Source organism: Apis mellifera, linkage group LG5 (assembly GCF_003254395.2).
Source record: "Apis mellifera strain DH4 linkage group LG5, Amel_HAv3.1, whole genome shotgun sequence".
Lineage (NCBI taxonomy): Eukaryota > Metazoa > Arthropoda > Insecta > Hymenoptera > Apidae > Apis > Apis mellifera.
The window spans coordinates 5,891,916-5,918,745 of NC_037642.1; the positions used below are offsets into that span (position 1 = coordinate 5,891,916).

The 26,830-nt window shown below is 23.7% G+C and overlaps 7 protein-coding genes across 14 annotated transcripts in view; 4 read left to right on the forward strand and 3 right to left on the reverse strand.

Moving 5' to 3' along the window:
* The window catches only part of LOC408830 (obscurin), a 35,644-nt gene extending 33,964 nt beyond the window's left edge, over positions 1-1,680 (forward strand). For 6 of the 7 annotated variants that reach the window (XM_006562133.3, XM_016912150.2, XM_006562135.3 and 3 more), the window contains 2 exons: positions 60-1,207; positions 1,284-1,530. In XM_006562133.3, coding sequence (XP_006562196.1) covers positions 60-1,207; positions 1,284-1,530 — 1,395 coding nt within the window. Of the gene's footprint in view, positions 1-59; positions 1,208-1,283 lie in introns of all 7 variants that reach the window. The other variant, XM_006562131.3, reaches the window with a different exon arrangement.
* Positions 1,681-1,908: 228 nt separating this feature from the next.
* LOC411077 (NEDD8-conjugating enzyme UBE2F) lies at positions 1,909-3,622 on the reverse strand. Its single transcript, XM_394551.7, has 5 exons — positions 3,447-3,622; positions 2,969-3,089; positions 2,707-2,868; positions 2,483-2,644; positions 1,909-2,410 (listed from the first exon to the last, which is right to left on the reverse strand). The coding sequence occupies exons 2-5, from the start codon at positions 3,074-3,076 to the stop codon at positions 2,294-2,296; spliced, it is 549 nt and encodes a 182-aa protein (XP_394551.1). The 5' UTR covers positions 3,077-3,089; positions 3,447-3,622; the 3' UTR covers positions 1,909-2,293.
* Positions 3,623-5,137: 1,515 nt separating this feature from the next.
* Positions 5,138-6,442, forward strand: LOC102656199. The gene has a single exon (XM_016912470.2). It carries the CDS (start codon positions 5,142-5,144, stop codon positions 6,405-6,407), a length of 1,266 nt encoding a protein of 421 aa, XP_016767959.2. The 5' UTR covers positions 5,138-5,141; the 3' UTR covers positions 6,408-6,442.
* Positions 6,443-6,866: 424 nt separating this feature from the next.
* On the forward strand, positions 6,867-7,886 carry LOC412381 (vacuolar protein-sorting-associated protein 25). The gene is made up of 4 exons (XM_395839.7): positions 6,867-7,072; positions 7,140-7,285; positions 7,363-7,581; positions 7,660-7,886. The coding sequence occupies exons 1-4, from the start codon at positions 7,023-7,025 to the stop codon at positions 7,770-7,772; spliced, it is 528 nt and encodes a 175-aa protein (XP_395839.1). The 5' UTR covers positions 6,867-7,022; the 3' UTR covers positions 7,773-7,886.
* Positions 7,887-8,185: 299 nt separating this feature from the next.
* On the reverse strand, positions 8,186-13,613 carry LOC412382 (excitatory amino acid transporter 3). Of its 2 annotated transcripts, XM_395840.7 has the most exons (10): positions 13,213-13,613; positions 10,643-10,909; positions 10,088-10,271; positions 9,991-10,033; positions 9,864-9,903; positions 9,589-9,775; positions 9,285-9,518; positions 9,011-9,202; positions 8,808-8,942; positions 8,186-8,711 (listed from the first exon to the last, which is right to left on the reverse strand). In XM_395840.7, the coding sequence occupies exons 2-10, from the start codon at positions 10,896-10,898 to the stop codon at positions 8,564-8,566; spliced, it is 1,419 nt and encodes a 472-aa protein (XP_395840.2). In that variant the 5' UTR covers positions 10,899-10,909; positions 13,213-13,613; the 3' UTR covers positions 8,186-8,563. The 2 variants fall into 2 exon arrangements, with proteins under 2 accessions (XP_395840.2, XP_026296773.1); XM_026440988.1 differs by lacking the exon at positions 13,213-13,613 and having other exon boundaries at positions 10,493-10,819.
* On the forward strand, positions 12,169-26,351 carry LOC100579049 (cactin). Its single transcript, XM_026440878.1, has 13 exons — positions 12,169-12,464; positions 16,712-17,130; positions 17,200-18,041; positions 18,133-18,309; positions 18,417-18,615; positions 18,679-19,177; positions 21,707-22,147; positions 22,217-22,720; positions 23,634-23,750; positions 24,626-24,712; positions 24,788-25,045; positions 25,271-25,442; positions 25,986-26,351. The coding sequence occupies exons 2-13, from the start codon at positions 16,895-16,897 to the stop codon at positions 26,144-26,146; spliced, it is 3,693 nt and encodes a 1,230-aa protein (XP_026296663.1). The 5' UTR covers positions 12,169-12,464; positions 16,712-16,894; the 3' UTR covers positions 26,147-26,351.
* On the reverse strand, positions 14,095-16,558 carry LOC726047 (cyclin-dependent kinases regulatory subunit). Its single transcript, XM_006562126.3, has 3 exons — positions 16,359-16,558; positions 15,560-15,687; positions 14,095-15,412 (listed from the first exon to the last, which is right to left on the reverse strand). Exons 1-3 carry the CDS (start codon positions 16,412-16,414, stop codon positions 15,357-15,359), a joined length of 240 nt encoding a protein of 79 aa, XP_006562189.1. The 5' UTR covers positions 16,415-16,558; the 3' UTR covers positions 14,095-15,356.
* Positions 26,352-26,830: the final 479 nt, after the last annotated feature.

Here is a 26,830-nt window from a genome sequence, read left to right on the forward strand (position 1 = left end):
CATTATTAAAATTATCGGTAGATCGAAAAATAAATCAAGTTTGATAAATTTTTTTTCAGCTCGTCGATGTCTCGGATACCGAAATACTCGTACGATGGAAACAACCTAAGCACGATGGCAATTCTCCCGTGTTATGCTACAATCTGCAATACAAAGAAGGTGACTCGATCGATTGGATAGACATAGCATCGAATATCGATCACGAATTCTATCTGATAAGAAACTTGAAAGCGGACACAACGTACAACTTCCGTTTAGCGGCGCGGAATCGTATCGGTTGGAGCGAGAAAGGTATCCCATCGAAACTGATCAAAACTAGATTACCGGGTTGCCCGAAGGTTCAGATCACTCAAGCTATGAAGCATCTTCAAGAATTGACCGAATCGGGTCAGGAAATAGTGTTGGACGAGGACAAACCACACATGGATTATTCGGTCGAGGAACATCCTATCGAATGGTCGACCGATACGAATTTCTCCAGCAAATACAGCTTCATCTCAGAGATTTACAGAGGCCAGTTCTCAGTTGTGGCGAAAGGTGTTGATAAGGGTACGGATCGTATAATAGTAGCAAAGATTTTGGAATTGAAAACAGAAACGGAGAAACAAGTGAACAGGGAGTTTGAAGCTCTCCGTTCATTGAGACACGAGAGGATAGCGATGCTCGAGGCGGCATACAAAGCGCAAGGCTCTCCGATCGCAGTCTTCATCTTAGAAAAACTTCAGGGTGCTGACATTCTTACATACTTCTCAAGCAGACACGAATACACGGAAAATTGTGTAGCCGTTGCTATTACACAGATCCTAGACGGTTTGCAATACCTTCATTGGCGAGGATATAGTCATCTTGATATTCAACCTGATAACATAGTGATGTCCAATGTTAGATCTGTCCAAGTCAAATTAGTTGATATGGGTTCTGCCCGACTTGTTAGCAAATTGGGCACATTAGTACCGAAGGCTGGTCATCCAGAATATAGAGCGCCGGAAGTATACAATGAGGAACCGGCCCATCCTCAGACAGACATTTGGATGGTTGGTGTACTAATGTATATACTCCTTTCCGGTATTTCACCGTTCCGTGGTAAAGATCCCGATGAAACTAGACAAAATATCCTGTTTGTGAGGTACCGATTTGAATATTTATACAAAGAATTGAGTCAAGAGGCAACCAGATTCCTTATGTTGGTCTTTAAACGAGCACCCAGGTTTGTATTCGATCTTTTATTTCTTCTTACATGTGGAACAGAGTTTTATTTTTATTTATTTTATTTTTATTTCCAGTAAAAGACCATTGGTAGAAGAGTGTCATGAACACAGGTGGCTGCAACCGTCAGATTTTATGATTAAAAAACGCGAAAGAGCCGTATTTTTAGGTAACAGACTGAAAGAGTATAACGAACAATATCATGAAGAAAAATCAAACATAGCATCTCAAAACCAAAGCCTAGCAAGTGAAAGTCTGTTAGGTTCCTCTCAAAAACTCATTAGATCGAATAGCATACAAGAAGAACTGCTCACCACGTTCTAACGAATAAATTATTACTAAATATGATTTTCCAATTTTCTTTACGTGACTGTAAAATTTCATGCACGCATCTAGTCAGAAAGAATAATTAATTAATAATTAAAAATAAGAAAGAGGAGAGTATCGAAATATAAGAATCTTCTTTCCTTGTTCTCTTTTTTGTTATTATTTATTTGTTACGTTTAATTATTTTAACGAAATATTACCGTCTGCTCATATGATACTCCAAAGATCTACGAGTAAGAAAAAAAATCAATCGATTAATATTAGAATATAACGTAAGATAAATCACGTTTCAATAAATCAAGGTACAAATCAAATTCTTTAAAATTGTACAAAAATGATAATTATATTCTAATAAAATCATCAATAAATACTAAAAAATTTAAAAAAGCTTTATTATTAAATATCGACTTTATTTACAAATTATGATCTGTTATCATTACAACATTCTATAAAAAGGATAAGTATATTATACACATGACATACTCTTTCCTCTTATTTCCTCTGTACCATTAATTAAGTAAATTTAAAATTTTTGCAATGAAGTATCATAATATTCAAAAGCTGTATATACGATTAAGAAAATAAAAAATAACAAATAATCTCCTTAAAATAAGAAGATTAGTAGCATATGTTAATCAAATAATTGGTTGACATCCATTTGAAAAAGTATTTTTTAATCAAATTTGAAATTTTCATCAAAATAAAAATCTAAATTTCATAAATATACAATTATATTTTTATAATATTATCCACTTCTAAATCATCTTTTTGCATATTGCATAACATAATCTTTAACTTTACTTCGAAAGGATTCTTTATCTTTTATAAATAGATCAGCTGCTTCTCTGTTTAAAGGATCATCAAAATTTAAAAGATCCTAAAAAGAATACGATTAATTAATTTAATCTTAAAGAATATATTCAATGTATTCAATTTTTTTAAGACTTACAGTGAAAAGAGAATTCAAACCCCACACAACATCTTTAAGCTTACGAGTTGGTGCCCATCCCATCTCATCTATACTACTTTGTCTTAAAATTGAAAGACATACATTACCATCTTCATTTATATTAGGATGCCATAACTTTGTTAAGCATTTAACTTTTGGTGGCTAAAAAAATTTTGATAATATCATACTGATTTATATTAAATTATAAATGATAATATATTTACAGCCATATTATATTCTTCCGGTATATATATTTGAAATTGAAATCTTCCTCCAGTCCAATATCCTTCATCAGGAACAATCAAAAGAGTAAATTCATGTAAACAATGAGGATCATGAAATTTTACTTGACATGTAGTAGGTAAAGTTTGTTCCATTTCCTGAACCTAAATGGATGAAAGAATCAAAAGATTTTGACAAAATTACAATTTATTTAATTATTATTAATTTAAAACATTTGAGACATACATTATTATATCACTATACCTCTTTGATTAATAACTTGTCACGAACAGAAACACGTTTATTATAATCTTTATTTTTTGAGTTTGCTATATCACTATCTTTTTTCAATTTTCCTCTTAAGGTAATCATATTTTCAATAATTCTATAAAAAAAAATAATTCCATAAAATATATGATAATAAAAACTATAACAAATAAATAAAAATACATTTTTATGAATTAATAATAGAATATTTAAAAACAATCAAAGAATTATTATGATTGTTCAAAGTATTATTATTTCTTTGATAACCTTATTTTGATAAATGTTAAAGACATTTAAATACTTTATTAATTTTAACAAAAAGTTAATGATATTCTATAATATATTTTATATATATCCGAAATATTTTTTTATATAAATTTTAAAAGTTATATTGTCAAATATGATATAATATTTATGATATTTATTATTGAACAAAATGATTTTAAGGTTAGAAAATTAATTTTATTAATTATACCTTATACTATAAATATGGCAATACTGTAATATATGTTTTTTTGTGTTTAACTCAAAGAAACTGCATTTTGTTAAATTTTATCTTAAGTTTTCCGATTAATAAATATTTAAAAGCAAACGGTAAATATTTAAGTACACTCAAAGTATAAGTTTCGTATTGTAGATGGCAATACTGTTTTATATCGAAGTTTAACTACAATTACAATCTTGTCTTTCCAAAAATCCCTAATTATCAATACTCGAAGATGATTTTTGAAGTACGTGCTTTTTCTATTCATTTCTTTATTCTAACTATTTTTATAATCTGATATATGATCTCAATAACAAAGATTCAAAAATTTCAAATTTACATTAAATTATAAATATTATATATTCTTATATAAAATATATTTTTTTATATATACTATTCTATTTATATAATTTTTAAAGTCCCTATGTATTATTAACTTATTTAATTTACTATATATATATATTTCTGTTTTTCTATATTTAATATTATATTGAATTATACATAATTCATATATCTTAATTTATTAATTACATCAAAAGGAATTATAGTGATTTATATTAAATCACTATAATTTATTCTATAACTTTAATATAATTTAAAAATAAAATTTATTGATTTTATTTAAATAAGCAATAAAAAATATAAAAATATATATATTATATGTTATATGAAATATATAATATATAAAAATACAAATCATTTTTTTTTTCTATTAAAAACACCTTTTTTAATCTAGACTGTCACGGTTTATATTTGCTATTACGATTTTTAAATAAAAAAAGATAAAGATAGGATAAAAATTAGAGAATCAATCTCTAGAGTGCCGCAAAACTAATATAAATAGAACTAATATAAATAAGGATAGTAAGTAATGAAAAAAAAACAGTAATAAAGTAAGAATTGATTTTTAATGCCATCTTTTGAATAAGATATTTAGTAACAGATATTTAGTATAGATTATGTTTCAATATTTTTTAAAGAAATGGAGCTCTTAGTTAAATATTTATTAAATTTTTAGCATTCAATAGATAACATCAATTTTGCTTTATTTTTGCCTTTTTCTTATTTACTATTCATTTGTCTATATTTATTCTATAAATTTGGCAAATATAAAATTTTCAATTGTTTATACACCAAAATATTTCTAATAAAAAAAAAAAAAGTTTATAACCGAGAAATTATTTTAAATCATAAAGAATATACCAATTGATCTTTTGTACGATCGGTATTTCAGAGCATGGAAAATAATTCCACATATATGATCTATTCTGTTCATCGTCTGTGGTAATATTAATTGCTGTTTTAATGTTATTGTTGTGTGTAATTATAATTTTTATTCAAAAATATATGTTGTACGAACTATCAGTGTTTTCTTACAAATATTTATAATATACAATATTTTTAAAATAATTATTTTAGATAATAAATATAATAAATAATTTAGAAAGATTATGAATCTTAGATAATTTTGATACAAATTGCAATATATCAATTATTAAAAATATATTTATTATATAATAATTAAAATAATTTGAAATGATTATGAAGAAAAATTTATTTGAAATAATATTTAATCGTATGCATCATATTATAAAAAGAGCACAATTTTTATAACATTTAAAAATTTTATATTATATATTTTTAAACTTTTATATATTTTTAAATTTTTTAAAAATTGTATATATAATGGTACTTAAATATAACTATTTTTTTTATGCAAATGTATGTCATATTTGTAAAAGATTTGGCAAAGAAATTTCTTTAAAGAGATGTGGTAATTGTAGTATGATTTCTTATTGTTCTAAAGAACATCAAAAAATACATTGGTCACAGCATAAAGATTTATGCAATGCAATATGTAGTGTTTTAAAAGACAATACAATGATTTTAAATATTAAACAAAATATTGATTTAAAAACTTGGACTCAAATGAAAATGAATTTTATGTTACTTGTAGCAATAAAGCTTGATAGAAAATTAGAATACTATGAAGAACAAATGTTCAAATTTCCCAGATCCTGTGTTACATGTCATGATCAAAATATAAAGATTCTTCAAAATTGTTCTAATTGTCCAAATATTAGTTTTTGTATAAAGCACAAGGATAATATAATACATAAAAAATTTTGTAATCTTATAAAGTTGTGCTTTAATTTAGATATAATCTCAATAACATATAATAAAAAAATACCAAGAATAAAAATACCACATCATACAAATCATATAAATTTACCTGAGAACATAAAAAATTTTATAGATTGTTATATTGAACCACAAAAAGATTTACAAATATCAATGGTAGAAGAAACAATAATTAATACAGAATATCTTACACGACCTTTAACATTCCTTTATGCAATACAAAAATTACAATATTTTTTGAAAAATAATAATATCATTATTCATATTATTGCAGCCAATATGATAGATATCAATGGTATAGAACTTTGGGAAATTCTTTTACATTGGTTACCATGCACAACAATGGCAAAAATTATTTTAATAGGACCTGAATTATCTATAGGTTCTATATCAATGAATCTATGTAAAAATTGTCAATATAATAACAAACAATTATCAATTCAAATATGTGATACACTTTATGAAAGTTATGCGAATAGTGATTCATATATGAAACCAAATTTTATTATTGGATATAATGCAGGAATACATGAATATGAAGATTTTAAATCTGAAAATTATACATGGAGGCAATCATTGAAAATTATAGCTAAACAAAACTGTCCATTAATTCTAACATCTTATACTTTAACAGAAGCAGAAAAAGAACAAATCAGACTTAATGAAGTTTTAAATAATTATATAAAGTGTACATATTTTGAACAAAATCCATTTTCTAGTTTAAGACCATATAGAGATTTTGAAACTGAAGGAATATATTACCAAAATCAATATATAATTATTTATAAAAATTTAAATATTTTACAATAATTATGTAAAACTAATGAATGTTTTAATAATTTTATACTTTTTATAATGTAAAACATTATTAATATAGGTTAATAATTTTATATCAATTTTTAAAAATGTACTTTATAATCGATTTTAAAAAATATATTTTATAATCATTTTAATGTAAATTTATACTATTTGTATGAATTTATAATTATTTAATAAATAATATAAAATGCTATTTGCATAATGACTAATGATTTTACTATTAATTATTAATTTAAAATATTATTAAAATATGATGATTTCATGATTATTATTTATTTTTTAATAAATGTTTTTTTATATTTATAATTTTTATTTTATAAATATTTTATAGTATATAATATTTTATAGTATAATATTTTATAAATATTTTAAAGTTCTATGCTTTAGTTTTATTTTAAATAAACAATTATAGCATAATAGCGAATCAATTATTCAACTAGTTTATATACATTATACTATAGATGTCATGCTTTAAATGTATTTTCCTGTTGTCAAAACTTTAGGATAAGTACTTTTTCTATTATCAAAACTTTCATAAATATTTCAAAAATATAATTATTTTTATCACTATATGATTTATATTTGTATTTTTATTCTTCAATAATAATGGCAGAAATTGAGTGGCCATGGCAATATAGTTTTCCTCCCTTTTTTACGTAAGTATTAATAGGTTATAGTAATTTCATTTTTTGATTTATGATTTAAATTTAAACTATTTTTCAGTCTTCAACCTCATTCAGATACTAGGGCTAAGCAATTATCAGCATGGAAAAGTTTAATATTAGAATATTATCGTATTACAAAACAAGCTATTATTGATGTAAGAGAAATACACTCAAGCCCATTATTTAATAATACTGCAATAAATCGTATCCTTTTTTATAATAATAATAATTATTATACGAAATTTTATATTATATATATTTATTCCTAAATATATCTATAGGAAAGTTACCATCAGAAGCTGTTTTATTATTATTGGAAGAATTAGCAAAATCAGGAAATGCTAGTCCATTAGATAAAACAAAACAAAGATGGCTAATTTATTGGCATACTTTAGAAGAATGGGGTGAAATTATTTATAATTGGGCACAAGAAAATGGATTTTGTGGCTCTGTATGTACTTTATTTGAGTTAACACAAGGAGAAGACACAATTGATCAAGGTATGTTATTTTAAAACTTTTATTTACAAATGTTGAACAAAGATTATTTTATTTAAAATATATATTTCTTATTTTTAGAATTTTATGGACTTGATACAGAAATATTAATTAGAGCACTTAAAACATTGGAAACAAATAAAAAAGCGGAATTAATTTTATTTGATGATAATCAAGGTGTTAAATTTTTTTAGACACATAATTGTATAAAAGAATTGTTTAAAAAATGTAAATATTCTATTATTCTGAAGATATGTGTTTATGATTATGTATAAAGAAATATATTTTGTATATTTTTAAAGATATAATTACACATCAAATTAAACAACAAGGAATTTATATAATTGAGAAATATATATATATATATATAATTACAAAATGTATTTCAAAAGTACATTTTTAAGTAGAATCTAGAAGAAATTATTTCTAACATTATATTAATAAAATCTGTATAATAAATATTTTATATGTACAGAATTGAAAAAAAAAGAAATAATATTAAATATGATTTTTATATTTGTTGAATTCTATAAATATGTGGAATGTTTTAATATTATGAATTAAATAATATTTTTTATTTCACATAAAAAAAATAATTGCAATAAAATATTTTTTCAAATAAAAAACAAAATCTATCTTTAATATATTTATAAAGACTCAAGATTAAAATGACTCAAGATTATATCTTGTAAAGTACATTAGTGCTCAATTATTATTTTTTTTTTTTTTTTAAGTAACAGTGATAGTTTTCTTTAAGTATCTAATAATATCCTGCTAATTACAATAATTATTAACTACATAATTATACATATACATACATACATAAATATATATATATGTATTATCTCATATAAATTAAAATTTGAATCAACATGAATATACAATTAGTACAAATTATTGGTTATAAAGTATATAAAAAAATATAAACACTAAAGTTGTGTTTATATATCATGGCAAATTTGAATTAACAAAAAAATTAAAAAACTTATGCTTCTGTTTTTCTCACTCTGGCTAATTCAATTGTTTCTTCTTGAAGATTTGCACTTGTTTCAAGTTCTTTTTTACTCAAATGTTCAACAACATAAGCTCCAAGTGCATCACATATAACGTTTATCGTCGTACGAAAACGATCCCTATAAATATTAATTTAATGATTGTTTTTAACAAATATAAATATTTATAAATAATATAAAAATATTTTTACTAATATTATAGAATGGATGACTTACAGAAGCCAATCTACAGCAATAATAAGTGTTACATCTTCAGCAGGTAAACCTACAGTATCTAATACCATAACCATTGTAACAAGACCAGCTTGTGGAATGCCAGCAGCTCCTATACTTGCTGCAGTTGCAGTTATACTGCAAAAATATTAAAATTATTAAAATTTTAATATCATTTTTAGTGAAAAATTTAGTTTAATAATTACCTAACACCAATGACATTGCCAAAAGACAATGGAATTTTTCTAACTTGAGCTATAAATATTGCTGCAACAGCTTCATATAATGCAGTTCCATCCATATTAATAGTAGCACCAATTGGAACAACAAATCTTGTAATTCTGGGATCTACACCTATATTATCTAAACATTGTATTGTTACTGGCAGTGTAGCAGTGCTAAATTCACAAAAATAAATTTGTCAAAATTTTTAATATTTTTTATATTTATATATAAAATCAATTAAATCATGCAACTTACCTTGATGAAGTACCAAATGCAGTTGCTAAAACTTGACTCATCTTAGCTATTATTCTAAATGGCAATTGTTTAGTACAAATGAAAAATATAAGAGAAAGTGTTCCACACCCATGAATAACCAAACCTAATAATACTGTAATAAAATATAAGCTTAGTTGTCCAGCAATAGCACCAATATCTTCAATTTCTAAAAGTTTTGATATAACAAGAAAAAGCACACCAACTGGAGATATTCTATGAAAAAATAAAATATTAGATATATTTAGTTTAATTTAAATTAAACAAATAATATATAATTTTTTACCGTATAACCCATTTAGTAATAATCATAGATACTTCAGATAAAGTGTCAAAAAAATTTAAAAGTGGTTTTCCTGGTTCACCCATTTTACTAAGAGCTATTCCAAATACAATTCCAAATATAACTAAGCCTAAAGTATTTGTGCCATCTGCATATTTATGAGATATTTCCCAATCTTGTATATTACTTACTAAAAAATAAAATATTTATTTATTTATTTTTGAAATAAATATTTTAATTATTAATAAAATTACAATTAATTCAAATATAACATTTACCTTCTGTCTTATTTTTAGGCTCTATTAGTACAGTACGATACTAAAGCATATAATGCAAAATTAATTAAAACTTTAATTAATTTTTAGAATACAGAATTAATTATTTTTTATAGCAAAATTAATATACCTGAGCAATACAAGCTTGTACAAGATTTGGTGGAAACACATTTCTAAAAATAAAATTTTATAAAAAATTTATATAATTTAAATATTTGTTATCATACCTAATTAAATCTAATATTGTATCTGTGGTTGTAATATCTTTAGTTGGTGTTATATTCTCTTTTGCAATCATATTATTTGCACTGAACTCTCCAGGTCTAATAATTAAGACTAAAATTATGCCAAGAATTACAGCAGATATTGTTGTTGAAGCATAATAATAAATCGATCTTATACCAATCTTTCCTACAAATTGAATTAATTTAAAAATATTATTTTTATTTACGTAATATTTATATAATTAAATATTTAAACAAGAAAAAATTTGAATATAAAAAATTTTATTTCGAGAAAAAATTAAAATAATTCTAATTTTTTTTTTTAAATTATTAACACTTATATAATTTAATAATTAAAAAAGAATGAATATGTTATCACAATTGTTCTTGTTTTTTTCTCTCTCTTACCAAGAGACAAATCATACCAGAAAATACTGGTAATCTGTGTTACTAAACCAAATACGTAAACAAGTTTACGCGCCCACGCAATCGATTCGTCATAAGTAATCACTTGTTTGAAAAGTTTTTTACAAGAGGTGTGTGTTTTTTTTTAATTACCGGATAAATTAAGATCCAAGCCGCCGATCGCGCTAATAATGCTAGCGACGATTAAAGGCAATATAAGTGCTTTTAACATTCTAAGAAAAATGTCCCCCGGAAATTGAATGTACATGATTTCGCGCTTTGTCCACGGTTCATCTTTGACATTTCTTAAAATCAAACCAAGAATAGCACCTATTACAACGGCGACTACAGTAAGCATTGTCAGCATATTTTCTGACATGCAACTTTTCCATTTTTTTGGATGTGCCATGACTTTTTATTCTAAAAAAAAAATTAATAGTATAATATTTTAATGTTATTATATTAAATCAATCAATATAAATTTATTACGTAATAATTTTCAAAAATATATACATATATTATAAATTGTTTTACTAATATGAATATATAATATTATATTCGAAGTTTTTATTAAAAAATATGTAACATCGAGATAGTATCCTAATGTGAGCTAATTTTATCAGCTTTGTCGAAATCTAATGTCATCCTCATAACTCGGATCCATATTAAAATATTTGCACATGTATGGAAAACTGTGATAAGACTGACATGTGGAAGTAAAATTATGGATAAAAAGATATAGTTGAAACAGAGCATTTCAGATAGAAGAGTATTTTACGCGAATCTTAGTAAAGATTTGCAAATACAGGTAAATAGGATAAATCAATCTTATATCAATAAATGTTTCTAAATTGTGATGACCAATTCTTCTATTATTTTACTACTTTACTACTTCATATAAATTATTATTTTATTAGTGATTACACTGTTTATATTATACATATTGTTCTATAATTAATATATTTATGTTCCTTATTATTTTTATTGACCATAAATTATCAATGTTCATTTTAATTAATAATTTAACTAATTTAATTATCAATTATATATTATATATATATATATATAGTTTTTATATATAGTATATATATATATATATATATATAAATCATAATTATTTATGTATATTTTAAATTTTATATGAATGCAAATAAATTTTAATTAAATTTTTTTTATTATCATTAAAATATTTTAAACAATTATTTAAAACAATATTTATAAAATATTCTTCATTTCAAATTTTGAAAATATTGATTGGATAAAATATATTTATAAAGATCTATACTTATTTAGATATTTGCAAAGTGAATAGAAAAAATAATCTACAAGAAGTGTTATGAGATTCATTGGTCCTGCATAGAATATTAAGTGATGCATAATATAATTATATAAATAATATAAAATATTCATAAATGTTAATTGTCAATTTAAATATTATTCATATTTCTCAATGTATGTAAGCATCATCTGACAACATCAATTAACCCTAAAAGTATGATATTAAGTTCATGTTTATTCCCTCATTTAAGCAACATCCGGTATCAAATAATTATATCATAAAAACTATTATGTAATTAAATTTATTAAAATTTATTACAAAATATTATATGTTTTAAAAATATTCAATTAATCAATAAAATTAATTATAAAAATATATATTGAAACGAATTTCTCCATTTGTGCTGTTTATATGTATGTATGTATATCTCGCAGAAACTGGTATTAACCGGTTTAAACTGTCCTGGAAATCTGCCTTTATGTTTCATCCAACAAAATTGTACACTATAGAAAAATTTAATTATTTTGTGCTCCCGCGGTAAAAGTTTTTATACTGAGCTTTATATCATATATAGATGAAAAAGAAAGATAGAAAAAAATAAAATATGATCAAAAATGATCTTGCATTGACATTTTCATTAAGTGTGATTAAAGATTTGATTTACATGGACCGGTCAAGATAAATGGAAGAAATACGGTAAGGATCAAACACATGTTATTTTTGTTTAAGTCGAGTATGGCAAAAATATCTGTATGAGAAGAAATACAAGACATTCTATGATATCTGAAATATAGTTGATTTATTATTCATGAAATGAACAAAGAAACATAATAATTATGGATTCATTATGAAGTGCGTATGTGTAAATCTAAATAAAGATGTTCAATGCATAGATAACATTATGACATATGTATAAAAAAAAAAATTTTGATTTAAAAAGTTGTTTCTTTATGTCAATATCACAATAATTTAAAAAATTATTTTTTGTAAACCTATTTAAAGATTTTTTTTCTTAGTAATAGTATAATTAAAATATATTTTAACTCAATTCTAAAAATTGAAAGTTTAATCAAATATGTTTTGTCACATTTCTGCGCGGATAATTTAAATTTCTGTTTACGCACGTGGCTTGAATGCAGAGAAGATATTAAATCGTTCAATTTTTCTTAATAATAGATATATGTGACAATATGCAATGGGAAAAGTTATAAATATAATCCGTATAATAATTAAAATTAGAACAAAGAAATGAGATACAATTTTATTTATTCTTTAATTCCTGTCATATTGTTTAAATGTTAAAATTAAATTATTATAAATAAATTTTTCAAAAACTATTTTATTATTGAAGAATAATAAAAATTTTAAACGTTACATACTTTCATTCTTGCAAAAAAAAAATATTGCACATATATCTTGCATGTTTCTTAAAAAATTGACTTACCTGATAAATTGGATTTATATACAATCGTGATCGTCGATAAAAGAAACTGCGCGCAACAATGCGATCGAATCACGTTGTGTGCCTACTAATTTTTGAATTGGGATGCTGAACACGTTCCGATTTAGAGTACGCGAAAAGTCGTTCTTCCCGCGAGCGCAATCGTCGTACTATCGTTGCGCTGTTCTCGAGAAGTACCGGCTAACTCATGAGAACAGAGCCCTTCGCATCATTCGGATGTAACATGTGTGTGTCAGAAATCAACTATCTCTTTCCCTCTCCATCACCTTTTTCATTTCATATTTTATCTCTTTTCCATTCTCTCTTTTTATCTTTCTCTGTGCCCCGCCGTTCTTTTGCCCCCTTTCACCGAACTCCGGCTATACGTCCTCCCTCCTCGTTGTTTTTATTCCAATGCTATATAACTGGAGATCCTACGGTGAACGCGCGCGCACAAACATATACGCGATTTACGAAACCGCGTGTACTTTATTTACCTTAACATTCGAAACTTGAATGAATGATTATACCATATATAGAAAACAATTATTATACATTCATTAACTGATAAATTTATAATAAATTAAATCATAATTATTACGAAACACTAGTTATTTCTGGGCGAAACTGTTAATTATAAAAATATATCATATAATACATTTTTGACTATATAATATATAATTTGATATCTTAAATTTAAAATAAATTAATTTTATTATTCAATAAATAATAATTTAAATTTTATTTAATTAAATTATATATATAATATATATATATATATATTTTAATTTTAACGGATTGTTAATCACTTGTTTCCTTGTTGCAAGATATAAAAGGTAACGAAATTATGTAATAAAAGTGAAACGAACTGAAGCATACAACATATGTCAGGCCATAAATGATTTAATTAATGTACAATTTACAAAAATTAGTGTGAGAATTACTTGACCGCTAGGGACGATGTTTGTATAATTAGATTGAGGTCAGTCACGTGATTGTTTTAATCATTTTGCCCCTCCATTCTCGAATATTCGGCTAAATTTGTTTTATTTTTTTGTCATTCAAGAATATAAATGAAGAAATACAACGTAATTTTTATTAATGTATCTTCACTTATATTTTACATTTGTTATTTTTTTAAAATAATTGTAAGAAACAAAAAATACAAACATATTAATTACAAATATTTATTTAAGAACAGACAATACAGATATTATTTATTAAAAATAAGTGAGTCATGTAATACTTAGTCATAAAAATTATTCTTGAAAAATACTAATAAAATAATGTTGCAAGCAATATGAGTAGAGAGCTGATTTCGAAAAATATTATATGTAATATAAATGCATTATATAATTCTGAATGATATAAAAAATTGTATGGCAAGATACTACAACACAGAATTTAATATTTAATTACTAATATTCAAATTTCAAATTAATATTTATGTAATAAATGAACTTAAAAACTTAAAACACTTTTTTTATATTATTCTTGTTAAACATAAGAAATGATTATCCTAAGTATATAATACTAAAGTACTTCATTAATTACCACATCTATGCAAGGCACTTCAATTACAAAAATATGATAATTTTCTTCATTCTCAATTTCATGATAGAATAATTGATTCTATCTTAGAGTTATGATTTTCAGAAAAAATCAAAATACTCTCATGTTTTTTTTTAGTTGTATTAAACAAAATACCATAAAATGTTATGATAAATCCAAAATATAAGTACTATTTAAACTGTTATTAAGAACTAAAGGATTCTATAGACATATGTACAGAACACTTCTGTTATTTTTGGAATGATATATTAAAGAGAAACATTAAGATAATGAATCATATTATTATTATTATTATTATTATTATTATTATTATTATTATATTATTATTGTTGTTGTTGTTGTTATTATTATTATTATTATTATTATTATTACCATAAATTTAATTTAGAAAGATCAAAATTATTTTTTTTCTTAAAAGTAGTAAATTTTTAAATATGAATATATGTGAATTTGACCATCATATTAATATTGATTTTAGCAATTAATGAGAGTTTGTTTTGTAGTTGAATTGTTTCATGAATATTAACAATGATCTGAAACAGTATTTACAAATTGTTACAGTGGAGTCAATATAATTAATTCTCTGGTGGTGGAGATGTTATTTTTCTTTTAAAGAGTAAAATATGCGGTTCTGAAAAAAATATTTATCAATTAATTTATCAATTAAATAATATATATTTCAAATAAAAATTTTATTTCCAATTACAATTTAAAATAAAAAATAAAAAACAATAATAAATTTTGAATGTTATCAAAAAAATTCAGCAAATAGACATACCTGGTTTATGAATCATGTAATGAACCCAACCTTGACTCTGTTGAACACCCATAGCTCTCCATTCCTGTTCGGAAAGGAGATGAGTAGTTGGAACTGATTTAACCATTTCTTTTGGCAGTACTACATGTCTATATAATAAAAGAAATTTATGAATAATATATATATATTTATTACTAATGATTTTTTATTTGTACTGAATTCAATGACATATATATATATATATATATATATATATATATATATATATATATAATATATATAATATATATTAGTTATAAAATGATAAAAATTATAATAACAGTTTTTCTAAAATAATTGAATAAATTATTCTCAATTAAAATTATATAAAAAAAGTATTTGTAACATATTGTAAAATATGTTTATTAGATATCTTTATAATTAAAAATTTAGTTATTTAATTACTATATAATTATCATAAACATTGTTTAATATTTTTTAACTTTATAAATGCAATTTCTTTAACTTCTAATTATAATTCAATATCAATTAAAAATGAATAAGTTAGTAAAGTAACAAAAGAACATACCAGACGGCCATTTAAACGATACGTTATATCTGCGTCCAAAAATTGGACAAAGAAGTTATCAGATTATACATAAAATGTAGTAATATGAATTCTCTATTATAAGTATCTTAATTGAACTATTTAAAAAATATAAGTATGAATATATATTCAAAGAGTGATATCTGCATATAGACTAAAACAATTCAAAATGGCACAATTGACCAAAATCGAAATCTAAATGAGCCATTATGTATTGCTATTATTTATACGAACCTATATTCATATTTATCATCGTAGTATTTATCCGAATAATACATCTTGTGAGACATTTTGATTTACTTAAAAATGTCACAAATTCCTGAGGCAATTCACCACTAAGCACTATAAAATACTACTATATATTTTGGAAAACCTTCCTTGAACAACGTACGCTCACACACAAATTTGAAAGTTTAACGGATGTAACATTAAGAAGAGTAGAAGATAGATACTCACTAGTCGTTGATAGTTAATTGAAGAAAGATTTTATAAAAAATAAAAATAATAATTAAATGATTTTCATAATTTTATTGTAATTTTATAAAACTACTAAGTTATTTAATATTTATTATATTTAATCATGTTAGATTACAAATGCAAACGGAAATTTGTACGTAGTAAAACGGAATCAACATTTTAAATTCAGTAATGGCGTCTTATACCGTTACTGCATTATTATTTGTGAGGTTAAGCATCAAATCAATAAAATAATAAAAACTATAATATAAGAAACTTTATAAGAAAATATAATAATTAAATCTTCGTTAAAAATGGAAAAATATTCTCATAGAAAAGATTGTGAAAAATTAAAAAAAGAAGATAAAAATCGATCTAAATATAAAGATAAGATTTCTCATAGTGCTAATGAAAGTGATTATGATCGTCATTTTAAAAAATCAAAATCGAGACATAAATCTAAAAATTCAAAATATAAAAAATCCAAACATAGAAATTCCTCTGAATCATGTGAATTTCATAAAAAATCATCGAAAAATAAAAAAAAAAGGTAAATCTTCAAATGCATTTTGAGGTTATAAAATTAAAAGTTTATTTTTAAGGTTTTCTTTTATTATAGATCATCATCGTCGTCATCTTCATCCAGTTCAAGTGAATTTAGTAGTTCATCATCATCTAATTCTTCATCAGATTCTACAAAGCTTTTAGAAAAGCTTCAGAAGCAACGTCAAAAACAAATTGAGGATAGAAAACATCAAAAGGAATTAATGAAAGCTACAGAAACACCAGAAGAAAAAAGATTACGTCGTTTAAAAAAGAAAGAAGCTAAGGAACGAAAAAGAAAAGAAAGAATGGGATGGGATAATGATTATTTACATTATACAAATACAGATAATCCATTTGGTGATGGAAATTTACTTTCTACTTTTGTTTGGTCTAAAAAACTTGAAAAAGAAGGTTTACTTGGTGTAAGTAGAGAAGAATTAGAAATTAGAAATAGACATAAACAAGAAGAAAATAAAAGAGAATTAGAAAAAGTTAAGAAAAGAAGACAAGAAAGAGAACTAGAAAGACAACAAAGAGAAGAAGAAATGACAATGCTTCAAAGAGGAAAAGAAGCTGCTCAGTTGGAACAATGGGCCAGACAGGAAGATCAATTTCATTTAGAACAAGCAAGATTAAGATCACGTATTAGAATACAAGATGGTCGTGCAAAACCAATTGATCTTCTTGCTAAATATATCAGTGCAGAAGAAGAGGTTGATGCTGTAGAAATGCATGAACCTTATACTTATTTACGTGGATTACATGTGAAAGATTTAGAAGATCTCATTGAGGATATTAAAGTTTATAAAGAATTAGAACGTGGTAAAAATTTAGATTATTGGAATGATATTACAGTAATTGTTGAAGATGAGTTGCATAAATTAAGAAAATTAGAAAGATCAGAATATGAAGTTGGTAAGTACTTTTATTTTTTATATATTATTTATTATGTATATAAAATATATAAACAATTTAAAAAAGATATTAATCTATTATGTTTTTCCAGCTGTTGGTAGAAGAGAAGGAATACATGAATCAGTTGCTAAAGATGTAACTGCTATTTTTAAAGGAAAAACAGCAACACAATTAGAAGCTTTGCAGTTACAAATTGAAGTAAAAATTACAGGAAAACCAGAAGGTGTTGATATAGGATATTGGGAAAGTCTACTATCTCAACTTAAAGGTAAGCATTTAAGATTTATATATATATATATATATATATACTAAATTATATGTATTTAATGTACATGTATTTACATTAACTTATATAATATTATTTATTGTTCTCAGCGCATATGGCGAGAGCACGATTAAGAGATCGACATCAAGAAAATTTACGTAAAAAATTAGAAGTTTTAATTGCCGAACAAGGTGTAGCTAGAACGGAAAATGAAACTGAGAATTTACAGACAATTAGTGAGCAATCGGAAAAACAAGAAGAACCAACTACCACTACAACTATAGAAAAAAGTGAAGAAAGTCAATCAGAGTATGTATTCTTTCTTTATTTATTTATATAATTTTATAAAATTTATAAAAATATTTTTTGTAGTGATGATCAAGAGGCTAATAATGCAGCAGAAGATCTTTTATCAGAATCATTTTGTGAATATGAATCAGGAGGCTATTCTCCAAAATATATACCATATTCTCAACTTGAGCCAGGAACATTAGTTACTTTGGAAGAGGATGATAATCAACGATTGGAATATGCAAGAAATCAAGTACTCAGTACAGGTCGAAAGATCCAAAATGTTATGACTGCAGAAGAACAAGCAATGCATAGAGAAGCACGTAAAAATATGAATTCTGATGAAGCACAATTTAGTGTTGAATCATCTTTAGAGGCACAGATTTATCTTTGGTCTGACAAGTATAGACCCAGAAAGCCAAGGTACTTCAATCGAGTTCATACCGGTTTTGAATGGAATAAATATAATCAAACCCATTATGATATGGATAATCCACCTCCAAAAATCGTTCAAGGTTACAAATTTAATATATTTTATCCAGATTTAATAGATAAAAATACAACTCCTGAATATTTTTTGGTAAGACATATTGTTTAGATTAATTTTATTTTGTAATTAATAATTTAAATGATTAATTAATAAAAGTATTTTTAATTTTTAGACACCTTGTGCAGATAATAAAGATTTTGCTATTTTACGGTTTCATGCAGGTCCGCCATATGAAGATATCGCATTTAAAATTGTTAATAGAGAATGGGAATATTCATATAAGCGCGGTTTTAGATGTCAATTTCACAATAACATTTTCCAATTATGGTTTCATTTTAAGCGTTATCGATATCGGCGATAATATATTATGTATATTTATTGTAAATAGAAAATATTTAATTTTTATTATTATATCAATTTTTATTAATATTAATTTTTAATGAATGTGAATAGTATTATACAATTTTATGTATAAATGTATGAAAGTTTATTTTCTATATGAAATTTATCCATATGTTTTTAATTAATTATGTAAGTAATATTTCATTATAAATGTTTCACAGTTTAATAATTAATTTAATGTTAATTAAAATTATATATAGAATATAAATTATATATAAAATGTATCATATTATTAAAATTTTCAAAATATTTTTTCATGTATTTTTTTAAATAATTTTTGACAATCAAATTTAAAATATCAATATCGTAACAATCTTTTATATGACAATGAGAATGTATGTAAATGAAATGGTATAGTTGTTGGATCGATTTTCGTAGTCACCTGTATTCTCACACAGTTAACCACAATGCAAAAGATAAAAAGCTATAGCCAATGGCAAGGTAAACTTAGTATAAGCTGTTCTTTCGTTGACAAAGAACTACGCGTATTAATTCTTTCTTTCATCTTATTTTTTCACAAAAGTGCATAATTCAAATCGATACAATGAAGTTTGTCGATGAAAGAAAACAAAACAAGAGCTGTTTCAATGATCTCCATTAACCGGTCAATATAGAGGTGCATTTTTGTCAATTATTTAAAAAATGTTTATGTTGCATCTATATGTATTGTACCATGTTTAAAAAAGAAAGTGTATGTGTATTTGTGTCTTATTTTAGATATTCGTAACTTTTTCGTGTATAATATTATATTTATGATAATTATCACATTTATGTATTTATTGGTTGTGATCTTGTCGATCATTCAGAAAACATATGTACAAGTGTGAGCATTGTATTTAAAATATTGTGATCTAGTTGTGATATTTATATAGATAAATATTTCATACATACTTCATTGGAATTATAATTAAATTTTCTTATGGAGATCGAAAAAAATTACGAAATAATTTAAGTGACATCATGAATATATTGTTGAAAGCTAAATTCAGTGAACTGACAGTGAAGAAGTATAATTTAAAAGTTGAAGGAAAATTCATTTACAATCACGGTATCATAAATGTCGGAGTATCAGAAATTTTTAATAATCGATTGAAAGAATAATGAAATTTAGGTGTGTCTTGTTATAATCAATCACACATTTTATTTATTTTAAAATACAATAAATTTGTTAAAAAATTTATTGTAAAATTATGAAATTTTAAATATCAATTTATATCGTGAAATATAAAATCGTTTTTATGTCAGTGTATTAAAATAGTATAAAATAAATATTTTTAGTTATTTGTAACGTTGTCTATAAATTCAAAGTGATAAATCACGGAGTCAACCAAAATCATGAAATGGAAAAAAAGTTCGATGGAATTTTTATCTGAGAAAACTTTTCTGGTAATTAAGGACGATTTAGATATGTTGAAAAGTAAGTAGGGATTATATTTTTATTAAAAAAGAAAAAAATAAAATAAATAAAAAATAATTTTTTGTATATTTTTACGCGTGCGTGCATGTACACATATATATACATATATATTATAAATTTAGTAATAATTTTAATCTATTATAATTCTCTAGATAATTTTTATATTTTATATCAAATTAAATTGAAAAAAGATAGAATTATATATAGAAAAAACTAATAATGAATTAAATATAAAATAATATAAAAATTTATATAATTTATATAAATTTATATATTTAATCATTTATTTTATATTTTTTTTACATTTATTTTTACATTAATTATTTTTTTACATTAATTAAATCATAAAATGAAAAATGAGAAATATATTGTGTACATATATATGTATATATATTATTTTTTAATAATTAATATTGGATATGTTTGTTCAAATAGAATTTATCTTGAACTTTTAAATTTCATTTTTTATTATTTTATTATTTTAAAATATTATTCGTTAAATTTAATAGATTTATAGATCATAATTTTTCTGTTATTTTTAAAAAGAAATTAGCACATATCTATTTACTGATTCCTTTTTATTAATTTCAAATATAATAAATATAATAATATAAAATATATTGTAAAAATTAATTCAATGTTAATTCATTAATTATTTAGATTAAAAAATAAGATTTTTATTTTAAATTTGTCAAATTGTTTTTCTTTATAACAACATTTAACATTTCAAAAATCATTTAGAGAAAGGAAAACAACAAGGAAAATCAAAAATACCAAATACAAGTACTTGGCCACCAAAGATAAAACGCGGTGTTTCCTTGTATGATGAACCAGAAAGACCAAAGACTGCGAATCTTGAAAAACCAAGCATCCTAGACCCTGATCTCGTCGACAAACTGGATATGTCTCTTCTTAGCAAGGAATCACTTATTGACTCGATAACGCAGCATCGTCTTTTGAAAACAAGTGGAGAAACTTCGTCGTTTCCTTCGTCATCAAAGTACCGACAAAATGTCATTGGGACTGAACGACAACGAGAACAATATAGCTTAGTTTTGAATGGTGAGGCGACGTGGTGCAATCCCTTCTCCATACGCCACAAACGACGTAGTTTCGAACACCTTCTCGATTCGAAGCTTGGTCATATTGATATGTCTAGGATGCAAAAGCAGTCGTGTATAGGCGGACAGAATATGAGTTTTACGAAGAAGAATAATACAAAACTGGATGATAATAACAATAGGTTTGTGATAGATTTTTTTTAGGAAATTTAAAAATTCAAGAATTTAGTAAAAATATTAAATACATAGAAATTGAAAATTAATAATCTAATCGTGTCAATTAGAAATGCAACGATTAACCAGAAGGTTGTTTCCTTGTCCACGTTGAAAAAGAAGAATTCAAGGCCTATACAATACGACCTGGAAGTGTTTACAGCTTCCTCGACAAAGAGTGCTCCAGAACCTTGTAAAAGCTGCGGAAAATCGAATCAACCAGAACGATTTCATAGTCATCCAAAGAGTACTCAGTCCAAAACGAAAGATAACTTTGCGAATTCGAAGTCAAAAACCACAGTACCGAAAACTATTCAGAAACCTGTTGCTCTAAATTTTCGTAGCGATAAAAATAAGAATAAAGTGGAAGAAACAATCATTGAAAATCTTAAGTCAAATTATTGTCAAGAACGATCTAACACATCGTACAGGCCTTCATCAGCACCAATTAAGAAAGGACCAAGGAGTGTTACTTGTTATATATGTGGTCGCGAATTTGGGACTGCCAGTTTTCCTATTCACGAGCCTCGATGTATGCAGGTTAGTTGCATCAATGAATGCATTATTATAATTTTTTATTTATAATTATTTCATATATTTTTCTTATAAATTTATGATAAATTTATTTCATCATGTTAAAAATACAAATGTTAATATTTTTTATTTTTATCATTTATTTATTCAATATTTTAAATAATTTTATCAATATAAAAATATTTATATTGATTTTTATTAAAAGATTTATATAATTTATTTTTATCTTAAAAATATTGCATTTAATTTTATTCTGAACTTGAACTATATATATTATTTATATAATAAAATAGTATAGAATAGTATAGAATGCATAAGTATTATTGAATCTCTCTGAAAACTTGTAATACGTCAAGGTTCTTTATAAGATCGATATATATATATATGTATATATATATAATTATTTCCTATCTCGATACAAAAAATATTTATACGTGCACATGAAGTGATACTTCGCAATCATTTACTATAGTCAAAAACAGATATGAAGCGATCCATGTTATGTCATTTACACATGATTTATAGGTTTACATAAATAAATGCTTATGTCATGTACATTTCATTATATATACTTCATTTATATACTATTTTAACTATCTCGATCTATTATATTCATTTATGGATTATTTATGAAAGAACATTATGTTATGTAGATATTACATTGATCGATTGTATTATTGTGTTATTTTACTGTAAAACATTTTGAAATTCATATTCATTTTCCATAAATAATTGAGATTATTTTTTTTAGTTAGAAAAAATATTTTGAAGAAAATATTCTTATATTGTTCTTAGAAATTTTTTATCATAAATTTATGGATTCTCTATTTGAAAAAAAAATTATTGATCGTTATATAATAATTTTTTGATAATTTTTTGTTGGTAATATAAAATAATTGATAAATATTAATGATAATAGAAATGGGAACGAGAAAATAATTCTTTGCCTGTGAACCAAAGACGACCGATACCTCAGAGACCTGATATCACTATCAATCATTCAGATTGGAATGTAGCAGCATGGGAAGAAAGTCAGGTATTTAAGTAATAATTTCTTTAAGCATATAAATTGCAATTATTTTTAATTTGATAAATTAATCATTTTTTAATTAATTTTTTTTAATTTTAAGTAAATTTTATTCGATATAATTAATCAAAAAAAGATTTAAAAATTTATCATTAAATATTTCCATATTTGATTTTGTGCATATATATTTCGATTATATCATTGAATGATTCATTTTATTATGTTCATTACGGCTGATGATATCTTTAGCAGATGATGATATAATCTTATTTATATGATTTCTTGTAATTACTTAGGCATAAAAAATAAGAATTATTAAAATATTTGTTTATTAAATATTTTTGATTTATTCAAATATTTTTTAACTTTGTTTACATTTATTTTTCATTTATATTTACATATTATCTATGATACTTCTTTTTTTTTTTTAATTTTTTTTATCTTTCAAATATGAATTACTAATAAATATAAAAATACAAATTTTATTATATGTTAATGTAACATGTACAAATATTTTTTATGAAGAAATATCCTTCATACTGACTCAATCGATTATAATGTATGTAACAGAGTGTATGTATGTAGAGTGATTCGATAATATTCACCCTTTCACATTTTTTATACATATATATGTAAATATGTGCATGCCAGTTATTCAACGGAATATAAAGTCTCTTATTCTATATAAAGAGCATATCACACACAGTAATATCCGAATCTTATCGTATTCAAGGTATTACCCTACATCTATCAAATAATTTTAATTATTTAAGAGCTTTTGAAAAAACTAAGAATTGCATTGCGATTTATAATAATGTGTTAATCATAATAATATTAGTTAAAGTTCAAGACAAAATAATATCGAATTGTTTTTATATTTTCAGGCACAATTGATTTCTTGCAAATGTGGAAGAACATTTTTACCAGAACGGTTGTTAGTGCATCAGAAAAGTTGTAAAATTTTTATAAAGGTAAATATTTCTCTAAATTTTAAAATTTTTCATTTTAATAATATATCAATTATTTATTTATTCCTTAATCTGTAGAATTCTGAGACGGAAAAGACAGGAAGCTTGTTTAGAGAAAAATCTGCAAGTATAACACGAGTAGGACCTCCTATGATTACTTGCCAATCTTGTGGCAAAAGTTTCGGCACTAAAAGTATAAAGATACATGAGCCTCAATGCATCAAACGAATGCAAACTGAAACAGATAAACAGTTTCATTCTCGAAAAAAAGAGCCGATTCGACAACAAAAATCAGAAATGATGATCGTGCATGAAAATTTAAGCAGGCCAACGGGGGTGAGTCGTATTGGAAGACATGCTTATATCATTCAATTTGTATAAATGTTTTCACATGATTATTCGCACGATATTATTCGCGATTATTTCGTCCTGTACAAATTAAATTTTATGTAAAAATTTGTGACTTGATTGTTATAAATAAAAATGTATCGTTTTATGCCTGTGTATTAATCAATAAAGATAATTAACAAGATAGTTGAGTTTGAAGAAAATTGATTTTAGGAAAATGAACAGAAGAAAATGGTCACATGTTATATATGTGGTAAAGATTTTGGATCCTCTAGTATAGCCATTCATGAGCCACAATGCTTAAAAAAATGGTATACTGAAAATAAAAAATTATCACCAAATCAGAAGAGGAAGGAGTTAGAAAATCCTGAAATTATCTATACTCGTAAGTTAATTTCCTTATATGATTTTATGATTCTATTTATTTTTCGAATGAACTAATTTCAATTTCTCAAAAAATGCACACATTTAGTAATATACATATAAGTGATATTTTCAAAATGATTTAATTGATGTTACCAGAGATTGATTTGTATTTTTATTAATTTTATTTTAATATAATTTTTATTTTTACATCAAATCCATTATTTTTATTTTATTTTTGAATAATTAATAAGATCACAATGTGAAAAAATTAAATAATAATTGCGTTTTCTGGCATTCTACTAATAAACTTAAAGTCAGTGTGAATATATCGATTAAAAAAAGATATACGATTAAAGACCGAAAGTTATAAAATTCAAATTTTGCAAATACATTTTAAACAAGATAACTTGAATTATAATTAATGATTAAAAATTTTTTTAAATTTTATTTTTTAATATGTGAACAATAAATGTATAATGATTTTGTATATTTTCATGTTTTTAATATTAAAAAATTTTTTTAGTTAAGAAATAAAATGTTTACTAAGATAATTTATATACAGGTGATTCAGAAATAGGAAATATGACAATTGACATTGCTGCAATGGTTGAGGCCAGTTGGAAATCTCATTTAAGTCAATTGCTTCCATGCAAACGATGCGGAAGAACTTTTAATCCTGATCGCGTGAGCGTCCATGAACGAAGCTGCAAGGGAAGTCGTTAAATATATGCGACCCAAAAGAATCAGAAGATTTAAAACTATCACTTTGTTTCAATAATAATTTTATTTTCATTAAATAGAATTGGAATATTTTATTAACTGATGAAATCATAGGTAAGTCATCTTTTAATTATTTTGAACTATAAATGTAATAATGTGTCTTTGTTAAAAAAAAATAACAATGATTTAATACATTGTAAAAACACAATTAAATTGTTTTATTATTTATGTTTTCTTTTTATATTTGAAATGTTACATTTCAATAGAGATAGTATATAAATATTATACATATTTCAATACAAAAAAAATTTAAATAAAAATAAAGATAATCATAGAATAGAAATACTTAATTTTTATAAAAATTAAATACTTTTATTGTATGCATATAGTATATCAATATATATATAATATATATATATTGCACTGATATTAATATTTTTAAGAATAATTATTTTATAAGAAAACGCACAATTCTTATTTTCTTAATGCTAATGTAATTTATATACTTTGTATACACTTATTTATATCAAATATGTGAATAGATTGTACAATTTTTTTTGTTGAATATAGGATTTTATATCAATTATATTGACTAACAAAAATAAGAAAATAATATTTAGTTATACATGTTAAATGATATTCCTTTCATAACCTTTAAACTATATTCTTTTCTTTTTTTTTCCATAT